General features: G+C 42.4%; 1 protein-coding gene across 4 annotated transcripts in view; it reads left to right on the top strand.

The window, feature by feature from the left end:
• The window catches only part of pcdh17 (protocadherin 17), a 188039-nt gene that overhangs the window by 15216 nt on the left and 159989 nt on the right, over positions 1-12834 (top strand). For all 4 annotated transcript variants that reach the window (XM_038817903.1, XM_038817901.1, XM_038817900.1 and 1 more), the window contains exons 2-3: positions 11672-11730; positions 11849-12021. In XM_038817903.1, coding sequence (XP_038673831.1) covers positions 11672-11730; positions 11849-12021 — 232 coding nt within the window. The remainder of the gene's footprint in view (positions 1-11671; positions 11731-11848; positions 12022-12834) is intronic.

Raw genomic sequence — 12834 nt, 5'->3', positions numbered from 1 at the left:
ATTCACACAGGTTCCTTACATCTACCACTTACCTGGTGAGTAACTTCTTCATAATGAATCTTTTACAGTGAATCCACAGTTACTCAGGGACATAGCCGATACGAGAGAAAAGCAACATCAATGAGTTTGACTCAATTACATAAGTAAGGAAGAAACCATCACCTTCATAGTCATTGACTTCAATACATTGTAAACAAACATCGTGAGACATCCTTCACAACCTGGACCCTTCACCTTATCGCCAATGGCTGTCAATGAGGTGCCAGAGCTGCCACCTTGTGCTTACTCAAACCAAGTCCACAATGTGGAGATTGCCAGTAGGAATTATGACTTCACACCTAATACCAGTTGATTTGTTTGTATTTGCCAATCTATATGTGGATAATGCCAATTGTGAAGGCTGCAGCTACAACTATGCTAAACCAGCTCTTTGAATTGCCTTGTCATCATTCATTTACCCGCATGGTCCAGTCTCAGTCGTGGACAACATATGCAATCATCCCATAAATCCTGGCTCTGCCTATGTCACATGGAATGTAAAAGCACCCAAAGTATTGGGGATAGCGGACAAGCTATCTTCCCTTCAACTTACATGGCATCCCGATTTGAGTTATATGCACTCGGATCACTGTGTAACACTAGTGTGCGGATTTTTTTTCCCAAAAAAATATACTTAATTCATAAAATCTATAATAAACATTACAGAACACTTCGAATTGTCTTGACTACATTTCCATCAAAGTTACACATTCCCTTGACATTCTTCCATTCGATTGGGATGACATTACACACATATCCCTCTTTACGTTACAATTCTTTCTTAAATATTTACATTGTCATGTTTCTTTTATACATTGGAGTGTTAATGACCCATACCGAGGGGTTTTACACTGTTACCCACCCCTTGGTGTACATTTTTTGGAAGACCTTACACAGTGGCCTTTCCCCATTGCGCCTTGGCGGCAGCTGCCCCAAGCTTGAGTGCGTCCCTCAGCACGGAGTCCTGAACCTTGAAATGTGTCAGTCTGCAACACTTGGTCGAGGACAATTCTTTGCACTGGAAGATCAGCAAGTTACGGGCGAAACAAACATCAACTGCCGCTGGAAAGTCATCGACTTGGTGAAACACTAATGTGCGGATGTCTCACTCGTGTGAGATGCACCTGATGAGCTCCATCCGATCATTGAGTCTGACCATTGACATTCCCTTTAAGGGAAGCCTAAGTGGAAAATTAATGATGCAAGGAGCATCTCAGTCTTTGACCTTTTGTTTGCTGCTACCTTAAGTGAAAGACCGGAGAAAGAAGAAACCAAAGTATGGCCATACCCATGTTCCTGATTACGTCAATGTGAGATGGATCTCACACTGCTACCTTCAGTGTCTCTGGTAACTGCCATGGGTTTCCTGGTGGCTGGGGCTGAGTAAAACAGAAATCCCGTTAACAGCAGTGGGACCAGAAGATCCGCCCCGCCAGTCAATGGCGGGCCGCCTCTGCCGCAGTGAAACATGGTGGGAGGCATGGAAAATCCTGCCCCTTGTTTATTATGGAATTGAGAAGCATTGGTGACCTGCCTCATGCAGGCATCCATTGAAGTTCTCCATGGCCTAAATGTCTCTGCATAGGCAGCCGTGGTCACTGGTACTTGTGGAGCAGATGAGGGCTGAAGAGGTGGAGGGAGATGAGGGCGCTGAGAAGCTCATCTTACCGTCAGGCTCTTCAGTTACATCCTCTGCCCTAGGTTGGCCTCTGTTGGGGTTGATGAGGCTGGCTGCAGGTGTACAGCAGTCATCCATCCCAGCAACTTCTGTGCCAACAGTGTGACTGTTCTGTTCAGGGTTTGCCGCTGTCTCGCCATATATTTCATCAATGTCAGTGCTCATACTATGTTAGAACTGATCCAGGCTGCTGAGCGAGGCCTGCATCCTTTCCTGGCTGAAACACTGCTCTTGCATCCAGTCCAGGTGCTGCTAAATGTGTTTTTCCATGAGATTAGTCAATCTCTCATGGTTGGAGCTCATGCAGTTGAGCCTCTGGGACAATGTGAAGCTCATTATCGCCATGAGCATCACCACTCGCTGCGCGTGAGCTCGCATTGCCTCAGGGAATTCCACAAGAATTCCACGTATCTGCATCTGGTTGTCCAAATATTGCGCCTCAAATGGTGACACCTGAGGCTCCATGTTCCTATCCACTGGAGCATCATTGTGGTTTTCCTCCCTCCTCCATGGCTGAGTGTACACATATGTTTCTGACTTGTGACACCCCCTCCTGCACTCTGGTGCGGTGCTGTTTCTCCTGTGGCATCGACTCTATACGTGCGTGACATCTGTCCGGTGTGCTGGTATCTGAGTTGGTGGAGTGTGAGCTAGTATGGTGTGCTACTTCCTTCTCAGACATCGCTTTCTCCTTCTGATGACGGCCCAAGGATTGGAGAGGCAGGAGGAGTGTGAGGGAACAGAGTTCAGACTTGTGTGAGACATACAAAAGGAGTGATTTAAGTTTGGACCTTCTCATTGTGAAAACATGCTCTGATGCACTCCATTGCCTTTAACCATACACACACTCCCTTCATGATGCAACTCCATCCTTACACTCTCTCATGCCAACATCACCTTATGCTGACTGAACTGACAGCATTACCTCCACCATTACCACCATGTTGCGAAATGCACTTAACACCACTTTTATCACCTATTGTGGATGATTCACTGAAAGTCATCTGGACAGCAAGCTGGCTGTCTCCCCAATTGAACAAATTGTCTGCAACTTTGCTGAACCACTCCCATCCAGGCTGCCTCTCTGTTGTTATGTGCCCTCCATAGACCTTAAAGACAATGTGAATTTATGTTGGCCCGATATATAATGCCTCAGGGGGAATTCTATTGAATATGTCTGTATATGACAGTGCTTTTCACATCTGACTGTGTGTGTCTACATGAACAGTTTGGACATACAAACCTTAGGGATACAGTTGAGGCATGTGACAGGTCTCGCACCTCAGCTGCAGCATACAGATGCAACCCTTTAGTTGGACCTTTGTGACTATGTGTCAGAAAACCCATCTGCTAGAATGCAACAGCCATGAAACCATTCCGGCACTGAACCAAGGATCTTATATATTCACCCTATGCGCTTATCACCTTTTTGGTGATTGCTGTGCTGGCCAGCAGGGAAAATAATTTACCTTCTCTTCTTTACCTCTTCTACCAACGTTCTCACATCCTGGTCACTGAACCTTGGTGCTATCGGACCAACTCCATCACCAGTGATTCTGAATGACATTCTGGCAATAAAGCTGTAAAAGGAGAGGGGTTGGGAGCCATGCATCTGACAATGCTTTCAATCACATTTGTATGCTTGCATACTATTTTCTCCATGCTATTTTCTCCATATTATCAATGAGTACTGTAGAGGGTCAGGGAGCAAATCTGCACAAATGCAAAATGCTCTGCATGTTGCAGCTGTAACTCCCAGATCGCATATTGTGCTCCTGATCACTAACTGCCCTACTGTTTTGCTCTCTTTTAGTCACACTCTTGTGCCATGCCAGTGTGCAGCTGTGAGGGATCTGGTGAAGGGTTAACAATATCGGTGTTTTCTGATAGATGGGTGGCAAAAAGGCAGGTGAATAGGCTAAAAGGACCTTGGCACTATTCACCATGTATTTACTGAGGCATAATATTTAACTACAGAATATATTTAGCAGGTAGTGGTGCCAAGATGCTGCCATCTCCATGGCTGTGTTTTGTGAAGCCACTCAAATGTTTTCAGTGGTTCAGTGCACTGCTTTAATATGATGTGAGTAGGCAGCAGCAATGAGAATTTTTCCCCAGGGAATGCTCATGATGGGCCATCTGTTCCAGGGTCAGCAATCAGTTGAACAACATTTAGAGAGTTTACAGTCATCTGAGTGGTCAGTGATGTCTCCTCCATTGAACATAGACTAAACCATCGACTTTGTTGCTCAGAAAAGGGCCATCCTAACGGCCTTGTTTTTATACCCAACGGAGACCCCCAACTCACACTGCTCCTGCCTCTGCACTACTTTTGTATTCACCTGACAGAATTCCCATTACCTCTGGCTTCAAAACTGTGTCTTTGTTTAAATTGTACATTTTGGGGAACAGTAGAAAATCTTGTGCTTCTCGGGGTGAGGGATATTATTTCAGGAATTAAACTGCTTTTCGACCATTACTTCTAGAGCATGCATATCCCAGCTTGATACAGAACAAGGGCCCCTATAATGCTTCACTAATGCACTTTAACCTCAACCTTAGAAGATTTGGTCCCACTGCAGCAATGTAACTTGTCTAATTTCTCCCGAGTCAGACTACCAATTTAATGCATATCCATTGACAATTTTGAGCTTTTAACCGTTCCCACCCTGAGGTGAATTCTGACTGCTCAAATTGGTTTCGCATTGGTCTATTAAAATCAACTGAGATAGGGATAGCTTTGATTTGATCGCCCTAGATTGATTCAGATCCAGATCACAGTAGTGATCATACACTGTGGTAATTCACTGCACCAGGCAGCCTCTCTATGACAGTTTTAAAATATTCTGACCCTTTTGTTAATATGTGCTAATTTTATTTAAACCTCCCACAAGTGAATTTCAGAATGTTTATTATGGCATCCTAGCTAATGCCAGTTGGCATGTCTGTTCTGCATGGTTTGAGCTTTCAAATGCTTATAAGAAAGGAAATTGGGTTTTCCATCAGATTCAACATTGCAGTTTAGTGCCGGGGGAAAGATTTGAATGCTGGCATTTGAGAGAAGTTTTTATTTTACCTGGCTAAATGTGGTTAATATCCAATAAAACAAATATTTATACAACTTCTACATCAAAGCAGAGATAATAAGCTTCAGGCATCAGAATAGGTTTGTCACACTTTCCAAGACTTAGAATATCGGTCCAAAGAGGAAAAGAGAAACACAAACAGAGAGAGAGCTGCAAGGAACAGCACAGTTATCTCTTGTCATTCTGTGCTTTTTAGGGGAGGAATATTTCGGAACATTAATTCAAATCAGCTCAGAAATACATTTTCTGATTAGTTTTTATTTTGTGCAGTAAAATTGACTGCTCAATACTTGTACGGAACCTCTTGTGTAAACAGCGAAAAGATTATTTAAGCCAACACATCCTTCCTAGCACCACTTCAGTTCCAAACCACATTTACATGCCTCTGTCTGCTTTCTTCCACACATTTTGATTTACTCACTGAAGAATCTGCAAAAGCATCTCCGTCATTCATTTCAGATGGAGGTTTATTTTTTGAATGTGGCTCACCTTTCTAATTTTTAGTAGAGTATTATCAGATAGGGAAGGATTACTGTATGAATTTCGCCACACACCAGCAAATTAGTTTGCCCCGGTTATGAAAAGTGCCAGACAGCAGCCATCTTAGTGAAATAATTTTCCAACAGCAAATGTGATTGGGATTTTGATATTTCAGTGAGCTTGTGAATATATTTCAGTATTGACAAGGCCATTGTGTCTAAACATAATTTAGTATCAGAGGTGTACATTTTTAGACTGATGAAAATGCATACTGAAATATATGCAAATGCAGTTCTTGTAACATGCAAGCAACTGTACATTTGAGCAAGTTATTTGAAACCGATTACTTTTTTCTTCTTTTGCTCTCATGTAAATGTATTTAATGTTTAAGAGTTAGTCATTTGGCTCATTCAGAAATGTAGCATTTACAATTATTGTGCTGTATAAAGCATACCTTTCTCAAAACCATAAAGAACTGATGAAGCAGAAAATCTGTTCTTATTGAATATGATTCAGTCTTGTTTTGGCAATGTTATGATTTAATGTTTTCTTGTATTTGCGTAATAGGCAAACTGGTTTGGCAGCCTAGTACAGTGTAGTGTAGTGATGCCTGGCTCTAAATGTACTGCAATCTCAGTCTCAGCTAAGTGGGCAGCGCTCTAGCCTCTGTGCTAGAAGATGTGGCTCTCTGGTCCCAATCCATGAAACTTGGACACATAATCTAACACCATACTGAAGGATTGCCAAATACTCAGATGCTGATTTGATTTTAAACTAAGGTGTCTCAAGTGGATCAAAAAGATCTCATGATGCTATTTGCTGAAAAATAAGGTACTTCTCTATAGTATCTTGGTCAATATTTATCTGTCAACCTACATCACTAAAACAGATTATCTGATCATTTCATTATCTCATTGCTGGAATCTTGCTGTGTGCAAATTGCCAAGTTTCTTGCATCAAAATACTTGAAAAGTATTTAATTGGCTGTAAAGTGCTTAGGGACGTTCTGAGGTTGTGAATATATTACATTGATGCAATTTTTACCATCTCTTTCCATCTTGTATTCTAGTCTTCCAGTGTGTAATCTTGAATTACATCCCTTTCTCTTGGCCCGTACGTACCAACACCAATTTGTTTTCTATCAGATCCAGATACTGGATGGATGATGTTTGCCACCATTGTGATGTTGTTAAAAAAACACAATTGCTAGTCTCCATTCCTCCATAAAAATTAAACACTTTGTTACAGTACTTTTTTAGATAATCAGTGTATGCCAGAGTTACCCTATTCATTACCTCCCTTCAGGCTGATTCCAAGATGGGTTTTTATTTGATATGCATGTTATTTAACACTTATTACAAGCATACTCATATACACATACATCAAGAGACCCACACAATTTAACAGTCAGATCTCAGATAAAGTATCATATTTCTGTTAAAATCTATATATGCAGTGCATCAGATAGTCACAGAGTAACCCTATAATCCCATTCTGTAGATACTGGAGAGGCTGAGAAATAAGGAATCAGATGATATTGACAGGTTAGCACCATTAATAGGATTCAGAACTGTTTTATTGACAAGGCAGTGTTGTTAATATGACCTACTGTATTAAATTGACAGGATAAATCTGGCAATAGAATCCTTTCTACACTGTAATTGACAGGGAAACCCTTTCAATAGGGTCTTAATGCGCTTTTTATTGACGATATACCTACCGCTAAGTACATATCTTTGCTGATGATGTAAATATGCTGAATGCCATAGTACATCCATGACGTTGTTACCAGTATTGTTGGATTGCGTAATAGAAGAATGAACTGATGCGCATGATTCAAAATCACATCACGTAATATACCCAGAAAAAATAAACATTAATAAAATTGGCAACAACCACTGCAGTTATCCTAATAGAATGTGACATATTCTGTGTTTTTTAAAATGGATGAAGCGAAAACAAAGTAATTTTTCAACACCGAAGGTATTTCTTGACAACTGTTTTCTACCCTGTAGATTTGCAAATGCTTTAGATCATATTGTGTGAAATTCATTTAACCCGGCTAGTCTTTGATTAACTTAACACTATTACACACCAAGCAGTTCTCACTGGACAATAGTGGTTCAAAAAAAGTTTCAGTAATTCCGCTTCTTTCCTCAAATGTGAGCTCACATTTAGCTGGATTTTCAAACTATGAAATGAACTAGATGGTGCAGATTTCAGTACCTGATATACTGGATATATTTATTGTGCGGCACTGATCTTCATTATTCCATGCCTTTCAGTAGGTTGTCTAAAGGTGTGGGTGAACTTACAAATAATTCTTATTTCTTGATTGCTAGGCGGAAAGCAGTTTGACAAAATATCTATGGTTTTACTGGAAAGGGGAAATTAATGAGCAGGAGAAATGATGAACAAATAATGCGTGTTTCAAACGGGGTGGTTCGTGTGCACTGGTGAAGCTTTGTTGTAAAGCTTATAAAAGGAAAGATGAATCATTGAAGTGAGGAGCTTTACCTCTGAGTATCTGTTTCTTTGTTCTGTAGCTATCTTTAAGTGGGGTATTTTGAATGGTGAACAAGATCATGACCTGGCTCATTCGAGCTAGTTTAGAACAGGACCGCATATGCAAATAAGAAACCTGAAAAACTGGTATATAAACAATCAGCGGAACAGTGTTGGAATCAACGTTGAAATTTGGAAATGGTGCTTTTATGGTATCACTCGACTTTTTTCTGTCATGTCGTGAAACATAAGAACAGCAGTAATAGGAGGAAGCCATTTAACTCCTCAACTGCTCTACGATTGAGTTAGATCAGGGCTGATCGACACAGGAACTGCATCTGTTCCATATCCCATGATATCTTTTCGAAACAAAATGCGTATTTCGGTGTTGAAAGTTCCAATAGTTCCAGCATCCACAGTATTTGCCTGATGGGTGAATGTGAGGTCAGGCATAGACAGCTTATAATAATGGCAAGATAAAGGTATGACACAGCTCCATTTTTTTTACAATCAAACAAATACATTTCACCAGCCCAGCAAGAGCAGAGGTACCACTAGGCATTAAGTTTGATTGGAGCTACAATTTTTAGACATGGAATCACAGATTGCCTGCAATTTCTTGGCTCATCAGTAATTCTTCATTCTGGGAAGAAGAGATCCCTGTTTTGTGATAAATAAATTCTGGGACGATTAGAAAGACTACTATTTACTAAATCTCCTATTTGATTTCTTGTTGTCACAAGGATCTAATAGCATGGGGATCTAATACCTGAGAACACAATATGACATTGATGGCTAACTAGTGCCTAGTATCAGGAGATTCCCATCATCTGTGATGACCATGAAGCAAAGGTTAGCTAATAGTAGTGTGACCTACATATGTATGGGTAGCACATGATTTGTGACATTCTTGATCTTCAGATGCACTGAAAGCTAACTAGGCAATTTGTGCACTATAAACTGACTAACCCTGCACCCAATGGTTAGTCTTTATGTGCCTTCCTTCCTGGAAAGTTAGCCGAGAGAACAATATTCACAAGTGGAAAGAAAAAACCATGGGCGCGATTCTCCGCTGCCCACGACGGGTCGGAGAATAGCGGGAGGGCCTTCCCGACATTTTTCCCGACCTCCCGCTATCTCCCCCCCCCCCCCCCCCCCCCCCCCCCGCAACTGCCACCCCACGACACGAATCGCTGCTCGCCGTTTTTTACGGCGAACAGCGATTCTCCCCTGGCCGATGGGCTGAGATCCCAGGCCTTTACGGCCGTTTTCACGAACGCAAACACACCTGCTCTCACCGTTCGTGAAAACGGCCGCAAAGTGCCGTCCCGGACAACCATGGCACCGATTGGCACGGCTGTGCCAAGGGTGGCATGGGCCCGCGATCGGTGGGCACCGATCGCGGGCAGCGGGTCCGATACCCGCGCACTCTTTGTTCCTCCGCCGCCCCGCAGGATCAGTCCGCGGGGCGGCTGAGGGGCATGACGGCCCGCGCATGCGCGGGTTTGACGCATATGCGTGATGACATCATCCACATGCACGGCTGACGTCATTGTGCGCGTCAGCCGCCGTGACGCTTGGCGCGCGGGCTTAGCGGCGGTCGCTAAGCCTGCGATGCCGTTCTTCACGGGGCCGCGCTGCTAGCCCCGACCAGGGGGGAGAATCGGGTCCCGGGAGGGGGCGCGGAGGCTGCCGTGAAACACGGCCAGTTTCACGGCAGCCTTACGACTCTCCGCATATGCGGAGAATCGCGCCCCATGTGTTGAATACATAACCATGATTAATACTGGGGCGATATTCCGCCCGCTATTCTGGGGGAATAGTAGAAGAGCCCGAAACGAGGTTTGCGCCGGACGGTGAACAGATCACAATGCTTCTGGCCCACGGCAGATGCCGCAATCTGGTTCACGCCTAAATCAGCATTTAAATATGCTCACAATGTTTCAAGCCGGGCTCCCGGGATTCACCTCTAACGACGCAGCTGAGGCCAGCGGGAATCACTGCTGGATTGGAGCCAGACATGATGCCCAAGGGGTGGGGGGTGTGTGCTTAGAGGTCACTGAAGTCCCCGGGTGGTTGGGAAGATGGCAAGGCAATGCCCAGGCACTGCCAGAGTGCCACAGGTCACTTCCCAGGGGGGTATGGAGAGGATGTGGCCACAATGGGGGACATTTGGTGACCCTGTAGCAGAGTGTCGCTCAACTGAGGAAGGGTGGTGCCGAAGATTTGGCGGGGCGGTGGGAGCAATGAATCCAGCTGGAAGGGGATGGGACGCCTGAAGGGAGATCCTTTTGGAGGGCTCCAGTGCCAGAGATCCAGCCTGCACTCTCACTTTCAGATTGGGGCGCTCTGATCTCTGTGAGGCTGGGCATGCTGGCATCTTCGGATCCTACTCATCACTTTATCAGCGGGTTCTAGAAAGAAGACCAAGTATGGAAGCATTGTGATGGGATTTGCACCGGTACTTCTGCCCGAAAAGGCACTTTTTAGTCATTTTTTGCGAGAATTGTGGCCACTGTTTCTGTAGAAATAAGGGGTGGGATTCTCCGGTCCCCCAGCCGTGCGCTTCTCAGCAGTTCATCATTCACTGGGGGTGGGATGGGATTTCCCATTGAAACCACCCCACGGGTACCGGGAAACCCACCGATGGGTGCCAGTGGAAAAGAAAATCCCAATGTCTGGAGAATTCCGGCCAAGATTTATGTACAACAGTCAGTATAACTAAGACTTAGTGACAGGGACTAAAATATTAATTTGTGCAGAAACTTAAATGTCTCATGGTTAAATTCAGCATGTAATTCAGGATCCAGCTCCTGTAGTTGTTATTGACCTGTAAATCCAAGTAGTGTTAATAGCTAGTTTACTTGTATGCACGTGCAGATGCCTGTTTATTACACAGTGAACATAGGTTTACACCAAAAACATGTATCCAGATGTCAGAATATTGTATGAATAATTTCTTAATACCATAAATAAAGAAACTATTTGAGATGTTTAATTCCAGTGTATGTACAAAAGTTGTATCCTTAAACTTGGTGAAAAATGTTCCGTAGAATATTCTGCAAAAGAGTAAAGATGCAAACATCTATTAATGTTGAAAACAAATAAAATGTCACTTCATTTTTACCTTTGGCATTAGTATTTTACACTAAAAGAGGTGCAACTTCTTAATGTTTTCTAACACTACATTGGAGGCAAGGATTTTGCTGTTATTTGAACAGTTTTTACTTTAAAAATTGCAAGTGGGGGATTTTACACTTGATAAATGAAAAACATGATGACTTTGAAAGTTTAACAGTCACGTGGTGAGCTTAACGTCCTCTCAGCACTGTCTAAAATATTTGTACATTATTTGTGTGTTATTCTACACCTTGCTATTCATCTAATTATTTAAAATACCCTGAAATAATTCACAGACAGGACACAAGCTCCTTAAATTAACTCCTCTCTGTTTAGAAGGGAAAACTGTTACAATTCTATGAATTATATAATTGCTTCTGAAACTAATCTAATGCAGCAAAGTAAAGTGATCAAAATGATTCATTGTAAATTGCACCCAGAATTGCTTGATGCTGAGGGTGAATTAAGGTTCTCCCTGAGTTTCGCCTGTGCACGCATTCTGATTCAACAGTTTAAAGAGATATTTTAGTTGTGATATACACACTGTTTAAACCAGCAAAATTCTTGCCCTCGAGTAATCTGTTTGTTTTGGATAAGCAATTGTAGAGGTAGGGTTTCTTTTTGAAAGAAATTATAGTGGACAAACTAAAGATAAAAAGGATATTTTAAATTATTAATCATCTTCCTCTAGGAAATTTTGTTTCACTCTGGGAGATTTTAATATGTACCAATATACTTAAATTTTTTCATCTATTCTTCACAGACAGAAAATTTTCCCACAGAGCCCAATTACATGGGCAGCAGGCAGCAGTTTGTTCAAAGGTAAGTCCTGTTAAATGTCTTGCTCAGCCATTGCATTTGCATTCCTGCCTGCATTGCTCAGTCAGACCAAATTACTCAAAATTGATGTGGTGATGAACAGTGGTGTCTTTTGTTTCAGTAATTCCACATTCAAAGATCCAGAGAGAGTTAGTTTGAGGGACAGCGGACACGGAGACAGTGACCAAGCCGACAGCGATCAAGACACTAATAAAGGCTCCTGTTGTGACATGTCTGCCAAGGACGCACTCAAGATAAAATCTACAACAGCCAAACCCCCAGTCCCTGAACAAGGTTAGTTAAAGCTGTAATGACTTGAGCAAAAAACTCAAAGCTGCACTGAACATTTTTGAAGAGGATTTTTGATGTTTCATTCCTTATTAAAAACGTGGCAGAGACAGATTACCTTTATTGTGGGCAATGGAGAAAGGATCCATTGAAAATAGTAATGCTGAGTAGATGATTTTTTATTATTATTCCTACTTCAAAAATCGCTTGCTTTGTTCCACTGGAACCTATTTTAAGTTTGCAATTAAAAGAGCTGGCGGGTAGATTTTGCAAATTCACACTTCGATTCTGGAGCTTTGTCGGCTCAGAGCACAATCTGGAATTTGGTCACACAAGTTATTGAGGAAAGCAGGATTTCCCATGGGTATTGCTTAAGAAATCCTGCCAGATGTGCTGACCTCTGTGGCTCGGTATCTGATGTACAACATTCTCCAAAGCTGTGAAGTGTAATTTTGTAAAATAGATCCTTGGATGTTGCATTGATGCATGAATTTTTGAATGAAAATAACTGTTCCCCCGTATATGGCATGTAACCAAAAGGTAAAGTAGAAATTAGGTAATGTTGCACTCAATGTTTGGTCACAGTAGGGACAAAAATATCCAACTTTGCAAGGCTATGTCCTGTATAAAAGATAGTTCTGAACTTCATCCAGTACCATTTTAGCATTGGCAATATTCAGATACCCCTGGAGGCCTCCTGGAACAGGTGACAGACTCCTTACAAATGCTAATGAGGGGCTGGATGCTTGTTTCAGGATTTCTCTCAAGTTCCTGCATTTTTTTAATGTGCAGGCAAACTACTGGTCCATAAAAGGCTGC

Source organism: Scyliorhinus canicula, chromosome 14, assembly GCF_902713615.1.
Source record: "Scyliorhinus canicula chromosome 14, sScyCan1.1, whole genome shotgun sequence".
NCBI classification, from domain to species: domain Eukaryota; kingdom Metazoa; phylum Chordata; class Chondrichthyes; order Carcharhiniformes; family Scyliorhinidae; genus Scyliorhinus; species Scyliorhinus canicula.
The sequence above is the reverse complement of the archived record's forward strand: the minus strand, read 5'-3'. Positions and strand labels throughout refer to the sequence as shown.